The sequence below is a fragment of the Bos mutus genome, chromosome 28 (assembly GCF_027580195.1).
Source record: "Bos mutus isolate GX-2022 chromosome 28, NWIPB_WYAK_1.1, whole genome shotgun sequence".
In the NCBI taxonomy this organism is placed as follows: domain Eukaryota; kingdom Metazoa; phylum Chordata; class Mammalia; order Artiodactyla; family Bovidae; genus Bos; species Bos mutus.
Window position 1 is genome coordinate 19875201 of NC_091644.1, and position 8263 is coordinate 19883463.

Here is an 8263-nt window from a genome sequence, read left to right on the forward strand (position 1 = left end):
ACTGTGGCTGGTATACACAGTAGGCATTAAATAACTATTTTGTTGACTGAATAAGCAAACAAATGGTCCCTACCCTGGAGGGAATGGCGTGTCAAGACTGGACTCTCCTGCCTTCCATGAAGATGTCGATTTCAACCCACTCACATCCAGAGGTGCTCTCTGGGAAAGGTTTGTCTTTTCAATCCCCCATGCCCAGGCTTACCCAGAAGACATCTTTCCCCTGTATTTGGAGCCAGCTGCTCCAGAAATTTCATTATCAGTCCCTAGTCTGGTTGACTCTGAGTCCTACCCCAGGTCAGCAATTTGAGCCACCCAGGGAGAAGAGGCACTGGGCAGAGGGAAGGAGAAGGGCAGGCTGTTACTCCTGCTTCTCACGAACAACCAACCGAAGGTAGCAGTGAGGTCCCAACCCAGTCCTGCAGCATAAACAACCCTTCTCTTACAGGAAAAGGTGGGTTTACCCACAGAAGCCTCGACTAACCACAAAGAAACTTTCTTGGGGCCATACTTGCTCATCTGGAAAATGAAGGCATTAGAAAATTCTCCAAACCCCTTCAGGGGCTGCCTTCTGGATTCTCTGGATTGTAAAGGTCCTGTGGCCTGGCTAGGGGAGGGGAGGGACCTCCCTGGGCCTGAGGCCTGAGCCCAGCCCAGGCCATCTCTGGGCGCATGAGGCAAGGTGACCGCCTCCACTATGAAAGCTGCCTCACTTTCTTGAGTTTCAATATTTTCTCTTTGAAATGCTTGCCTAGAACAAGAAGGAAACAGAACTTGCCAATCAAACACATTAAAAAAAAAAATTTAAATATCTACATATATGTATAAGGAAGGGGCTTCCCAAGTGGTGCTAGTGGTAAAGAACCTGACTGCCAGTGCAGGAGACATAAGAGATGGGGTTCGATCCCTGGGTTGGAAAGATCCCCTGGAGGAGGGCATGGCAACCCACTCTAGTATTCTTGCCTGGAGAATCCCATGGACGGAGGAGTCTGGCAGGCTACAGTCCATGGGGTTGCAAAGAGTCAGACACAACTGAAGTCACTTAGCACGCACGCCCAAATGTGTAATGAGATGTCCAAATGAGTATTTACGCCAATAATGGTTCTTTTGGTGATAGAATCGAAAGTGACTTTTATTTTCATCTCTGTGCTTACCTGAATTGCTTGGAATTCTTTTTCAACTATGTGCCACATATTATTTTCGCACAAACAAAGCTCTTTTCAAAACTTAAAAATTCCTGCTGTGCTCAAGAGGGAGGCCAGGTACCTAGCTCCTTCCAGAAATGCTCTTGTCCACTTATACCTGGAACCCTGACAAGTGGAGGGACCACCGGGGGATGGGGAAGGGGGATACCATTGCTGGTAGAGGTCACGGTGACCCCATGAAGAAACTGAAGTCGGGGGCTAAGTCCTGATCTGGGTCTGTCATTAACTTGCTGTGGGGTTTCCGATCTTTGCTTCTCCTCTCCAGGCCTGTTTCCTTCTCAGTAAAATGAAAAGTTCACACTAGAGGTGGCTTCAAGGGCCCTTCTAATTCTCAGTCTATGGCTCTTGAGCACCAAGAAGAATAGAAAGGAAGGCAGGGAAAGAGTGGCTAACTCTTAAGTAGCTGGTGTAGTGTTTATCATGTGGCAGGCATTGCTTTAAGCCCTTCCGATAATTAATCCATTTAAGGGTCTCAGGACTCTCAGGTAGGTTCTGGTATCACCCGTTTTTCAGATAAGACGACTGAGGCAGATGGAAGTTAATGCCTATGTCACTCAACCTGTAAGTGTTAGAGTCCAGATTTGAACCCAGATAGCTTGGTACAGAGTCCACACTCTTAACCATTAAACTTTGGGTAACAAGAACTATGGTAATGAGGCCCATCCTTGAAGGGACAAGAAAGACTTAATATTGCCTCCGGCATTTATAACCTCCACCACCTATCCACATCCACTTCCTTCCCGATTATCGACACCACTCAGCCCTGACACCCTTACCCAACCGAAAACCCTATCTCATTTTAAGGGAATAGGCTTGGTGCTTTCTAGACAGCCAGTGTCTCCATGATCAGTCCAGCCCACTTTGCAAATTCAAAGCGTCAGCAAACTTGACCACTGCTGGCTACACACCCAGTTTGGCCTCTGATCTGGGCGCCCATATCTCCAATCTCTGCTTCCAAGGTACAGGTCGGGACTCAGCCACCCAATGCAACAAGCCTTTCCTGAGCACCTACTGTGTACCTAGCCCTGAGACCAGTATCTGGAAGAGGATATAAAAGAGCTACTCCCCTGACCTCCAGAAGCCCACAGTCCAGCGAGGAAAAAGTCATGTAAACGGATCTCTAGGATACCCTGTGGTCGGTGCTATAATTAGAGGCGTGTCCCCAGTGGGCTGAGGGCACATGTGTCAGAATGATTCACCCGTGCAGTGGGAAGAGGAGGCTCCAAGAGCCTGTGGATGAGCTCATTTCTCACTGAACTGGAAACGAGGACACCTGCAGGCTAGTGCCAGCTGTGCTGAGTGACCTCGAGACATGCCCTGTCTGAACCCCGGGGTCACCCTCTAAAAAAATGAAAGGGCCCCCAGGTGTGGCAACAGAGATCTTGTAAGTGGTTCAAGGTCATGTTCATATTGACTCACAGACTAAGAGAAGTTTTCGGTGCTCATTTCCCTTCTGATCCTTCCTATCTCGTCAAGGAGCAAATCTCGGCTTCGGTGTCAGTTTGTCTTTACACCTCTCAAAACATCTGCCAACCTGCCTTTGGGACAACCCAGCCAAGCCTCAGGTTCGCAGCCTCTAGCATGCACAGTATCTAGCTAGGATTTAATAAAGTTATTTTGTTCTCTGCACTGTATTTACTGCCACTGTTGCCAGCTATTTTCGATGAGGAATTTTGGTTCCCCGTTGTGTGCGTGTGTGTGTGTGTGTGTGCTCAGTCGTATCTGACTCTTGTGACCCCATGGATTGTAGCCCGTCAGGTTCCTCTGTCCATTGACTTTTCCAGGCAAGAATACTGGAGTGGATTGCCATGTAGACCGCCAAGGGATCTTCCTGAATCAGGGCTCAAACCCAAGTCTCTTGTTTCTCCCTCATTGGCAGACGGATTTTTTACCACTGCACCATTTAGGAAGCCTTCCCCGTTGGATGTAGTGATATAAAGCCTCCTTTTAAAAATAAATTTAAGTTTAGGGAATTCCCTGGCAGTCCAGTGGTTAGAATTCCACGCTTTCACTGCCAAGGGCACAAGTTCATTCCATGGTTGGGGTACTAAGATCCTGCAAGTCACACAGGAAATAAATTTAAGTTTAAAAAGTGAATCAGTTTAAAGTAATATAATATTACACATAAATAATTTATAATACTTATAGCTTCTAGTATGGCTGTTTTAACATTAATCAAAAGTTTTAATGCACATACAAAAACAGGCAAAGCTGTTCTGTGTTATTAGACATCCCAATAGTGATTACTACTGCTGAGGGGTGGTAGCAACTGGCAGTGGACACAAGGTGGGTTTCTGCTTCTGCTGACAGTTCTGTTGGTTGACCTGGGGCTGATTATACAGTGATGTTCGCTTTGTAAAATTCACTAAGTTGTATACACTTAAGATGACTCATTCCCATATGTATATTATGTATTCATATAGCCTTTAACCCAGCAATTCCACTTCTAGAAATCACCCTGCAGACATACACATACATGTGCAAAATGACACATTCAAAGATGCACTATTTGCAGTAATTAAAGATTGGTCCTTAATCTTTAGTCCTGAGTCCCCAAGCTGGAGACTGATGAAATATATTTTGGCATAGCCTACAGTGAATTCTTTAGTGGTAAAGAATCTGTCTGCCAATGCAGGAGACAAAAGAGATGTGGGTTTGATCCCTGGGTTAGGAAGATTCCCCTGGAGGAGGGCATGGCAGCCCACTCCAGTATTCATGCCTGGAGAATCCCATGGACAGAGGAGCCTGGCGGTCTACAGTCCATGGGGTCACAAAGAGTAGGACACAAACTGAGGCGACTTAGCACACACCCACAGTAAATTCTACACAGCCATCAAATAGAATGAGGCAGCCCCTATCAGAGCTCCACAATTTACACGGATTTAAATTTAAGTGAAAAGGTAAGGACAGAACTGTGTACAGTATGCTACTTTGTCTGTGTGTGTTCAGTCGTGTCTGACTCTTTGCAACCCCAAGGACTGTAGCCCGCAGGCTCCTGTATCGATGGGATTTCCCAGGCAAGAACACTGGAGCGGGTTGCCATTTCCTTCTCCTCGGGATCTTCCTGACCCAGGTATTGAACCCATGTCTATCAAGTCTCCTGCATTGGCAGTAAGGTTCTTTACCACTAGTGCTACCTGGGAAGTCCAGAATGCAGGAGGAAAAAAAGAGGATATAACACATCCACATGTTTGTGCCTAGGATAGTATCCCAGAAAAGACTCACAAGAAACTCCTAACAGAGACTTCCCTGGCAGTCCAGTGGTTAAGATGCCATGCTTCCAATACAGGGGGTATGGTCTGATCTCTGGTTGGGGAACTAAGATCCCACATGCCACAGGGCAAGGCCAAAAAAAAAAAGGAAGACTAAAGAAACTCACAAAAGTTATGGACAGGGCATACCAGAGAGGGATTGGAGGAAGGCTTATAACTGATGATTACTCTTTCATACATTTAAATTTTGTACAATGTCCTTGCATTTCCTATTTGATATTAAGTTTTAAAGCATAAAGTCCTACAGAAGGTGCATAGCTATGGTAAAACTTTTACCTCCTTAGATACTGAGATGAAAATGTTAGCTCCTTGGGCTTACAAAGCAAGTAACCCTTGGCCCCACTGCTCCTCCCAAGGGATGGCACTGAGCTAATAAGCTTTCCTGTAATGGTTTCCAAATAACCACAAACCCAGTCTAAGACAAATCACTTAAACTGGGCCTCCACCCTGAAGTCAAATTCTGGCACCTGGAGTTGCCCTGGCAGGTGGCTGGGTTCTTGGCATGCATAAGGAGATTATTAAGCACTAATACCTCCAGGGGTGGGAAGTTAAAGATTTTTTAAGTCAGTCTCAGGTGGCTGAAAAGGGAGGATTCTGAGTTCTGAGTCCCATCCTGCTTCAGAAGAGACAGAGCAAGGGCCACAGAGTGGTCTTTTCTTAAGGCTGCAGGGACAGTGGCAAGCAGGGCCTTGAAAATTCAAGTTTCATTTTAACTGTCTGACTTTCTTTTTTATAGCACTTGCTTTGTCCACGTGTCACCTTCTCCCCACATGGCTAACCTAAGAACAATCCAGTGAGATGTGAGGCAGGATATCAGTTATCCATTTTGTAGATGGAAAAATGGAGATGCAAAGAAATTAGGAGACAAAGCTATGGTCTTTTCAGTAGTCACATATGGATGTGAGAGTTGGACCATAAAGAAGGCTGAGTGCCAAAGAATTGATGCTTTCGAATTGTGGTATTGGAAAAGACTTGAGAGTCTCTTGGACATCAAAGAGATCAAACCTGTCAATCTTAAGGGAAATCAACCTTGAGTATTCTTTGGAAGGACTGATGCTGAAGCTGAAGCTCCAATACTTCGGTCACCTGATGCAAACAGCCAACTCATTGGAAGACCCTGATGCTGGGAAAGATTGAAGGCAAAAGGAGAAGAGGGCAGCACAGGATGAGACAGTTGCATGGCATCACTGATTCAATGGACATGAACTTGAGTGAACTCCAGGAGATGGTGAGGGGCAGGGAGGCCTGGCATGCTGCAGTCCACAGGGTCAAAAAGAGTCGGACACAACTTAGCGACTGACAATGACAACGTTGAGAGAAGCGGTGAAGCCAAAAAAGTAACCCCCACCTTCTGGCTCCTGGTCTTCTCCTGTTTCCCCATCTCCCCACCCATCAACTTTAGCCTTCTCCCTGCCAACTCTGACCTACAGGGAAGGAGCTTCTGAGGCCAGACAAAGAAGGAGCAGGCAAAAAAATCCCAGAATCAGAATCAAGGGGCCCATGAGACCATCTAGCTTGGCAGTTTTTAACACTTATTATACACTTACCTGGGGAGGTTAAATAAGTTTAAATAAATATGTATGCCAGGGCCCAGGCATCTAGAGTGTTTTTAAAATTCTGAGTTGATTCTGGTGTAACTTTGAGAGAGAACCACTGAGTGACAGCTCAGATCATCCCCATCCCAGTTTCATATAAAACCGTCTGCCCCTGGGACTTCCCTGGTGGTCTAGTGGCTAAGACTCCACACTCCCAATGCAGGGGGCCCAGGTTTGATCCCTGATTGAGGAACTATATCCCACATGCTGCAACTAACAGTTGGCAACTAAAGTTCCTGCGCGCCACAACTAAGACCTGGCACAGCCAAAATACAAAATAATAAATATTAAAAAACAAAACAAAACACTTCTGCCTCCCTGGACCATCCATCAGTGAGTCTGTGCTACATCCTCCAGCCCCCATACATACCGCTCATCACTCTTGCTCATTACATAGAGTCAGAGAACTGAACTAGGAGCTGGGTGAGTCAATTCACAGCTCTGAGGCCCCAAACAGGGAAGTGACTTGCCTAAGATCTCCCATTGAGTCAGTAACAGAACAAATCGAGAATCTGGATCTGGACACCAGGTAAGGTCACATCCACAGAGAGGTCACAAGGAAAACCTGATGGCAGATCTAGCATTTCCCGCCAGAAGAAAAGACTCAGTGAAGGTTGAGAAAGAGACCAGAGTGTGCATGTGTTTGCAGGGGATGGGTGTCAGGTACCTGGGCAAGTCTGCCCTGTGGCATGTTGGGGGCAGGGGAACTATTCTAGAGTGGCAGGGCTGGCACTGGCCTGTAGAAAGAAGTCCTCATTTCTAGGAGGGGGCCCAGCCCAGTCTGAAATCTCCATAGCGAAACCCAGTCTATTGGGTCAGCTTACCAGGAGGGCCAGCTCCCCTGTCCATAATAATAACAATGGCTGAGACTTCCTGAGCTCTTTGCTGGTCCCTGTACTAAGCAATGGACTTGACCTGTTTCAGTTAATCCCCACAACCATTCAGAAAGTTGAGTATCATCTCTGTTTCTATTGGCAGATGAGGAAACCATGGCCTCAGGAGATGAAGTAACTTCCCCACTATCACTCAGCTGGAAAGTGGTAGTGGCAGGATTCGAAGCTGGTTCATGTCGAACCACAACCATCCTGTCCCCCAACAGGAGAGAAGAGAAGGTAAAGTGCAGGGGCTTTTTAAATTTCTGAGCACCTAAAAGCAGCTGGAGATCTCCTCGGACACTTCTGGTGGAATCCTCCTGACCACACCTCCCACAAAGCATCCTCCTTCCACCCTAGAGGAAACCGCGGCAGGAGGGGGAGGCATCCTCAGGGACGTCGGCAGGTATATAGTGGGACAGGATAAGGAGTCCAGGTCTCCCAACCCCAGACCACAAAGCCTGACCACTGCTGCACAGAATGATGGGGAGGCGAACTCAGTAACACCCGGCAGGCGGGGCGGGAGCGGCCAACGTGGTAACCACAGCCTACCGCACCAGCGCAGGCTGGTGGACTCTAGAACCAAACTGCTGGTCAGGTGCACACAGGTGAGCCACGCGGAGCTCCTTAGTCGTAGTCCTTACCAACAAGCTCTAAGGCTCTCCACCCGGCGGCTGAAATTCAGGCTAAGCTCAAGCAGCCAGAATTTCCTGGTTCCCAAGGAAAGTGGGACGAGAATCCAGTTGTGCGCTTCTGCCCCCTCCCTGGAGCAGACAAGTCTGCACCCAACCCAACCCGCATTCCCCACCCCCGGCGCATCGTGTGGGTGAACAAGGGAGTGCGTTCTCCCCCTCCCATCCCGGGGCCCGACTGGGGTCACTCACCCAGAACACCGTGGAGTAGATGACGAGCGAGAACTTGAGCCAGAGGTAGGAGAAGCGCGCGCAGTAGCGCACCTGCTCCGAGTCCCCGCGGGGCATCCTGGGGGGCTCCGGGGCTGGGTCCCTCGCTGCCCGCAGCCCCACCTGCGGCTGCCGGACCGGCTCCCGGCCCCGCCACCGGCGCTCGCTCGGGGACTGACACCGGCGAGCCGCAATCACAGCTCCGGCCCGGGACCAGCCAGCCCCAGAGGCCAATGGGCGCTCGGGGAGGGGGCGGGCCTGGGGCGGGGCGGAGGCCCTGGACCCAGAGGAGGCCAAGGCAGGGGCGGGGGCGAGGGTTGTGCGAACCAGGTCGCGGGCAAATCTGGAAGCGCTGGTGCTAAGGCGCGTTGGGGGGCGTGGGAGAGAGTGGGCAGAGCGTCGCTACAGAGAGCTAGTGTG

The 8263-nt window shown here is 48.9% G+C and overlaps 1 protein-coding gene across 4 annotated transcripts in view; it reads right to left on the reverse strand.

Moving 5' to 3' along the window:
• The window catches only part of TSPAN15 (tetraspanin 15), a 53754-nt gene extending 45706 nt beyond the window's left edge, over window positions 1-8048 (reverse strand). Inside the window, exon 1 of one of the 4 annotated variants that reach the window (XM_070364515.1) lies at window positions 7826-8048. In XM_070364515.1, the coding sequence (XP_070220616.1) occupies window positions 7826-7921 (96 nt within the window). In that variant the 5' untranslated portion in view covers window positions 7922-8048. The remainder of the gene's footprint in view (window positions 1-7825) is intronic. The other 3 variants (XM_070364514.1, XM_070364516.1, XM_005904224.3) reach the window with 3 other exon arrangements.
• Window positions 8049-8263: the final 215 nt, after the last annotated feature.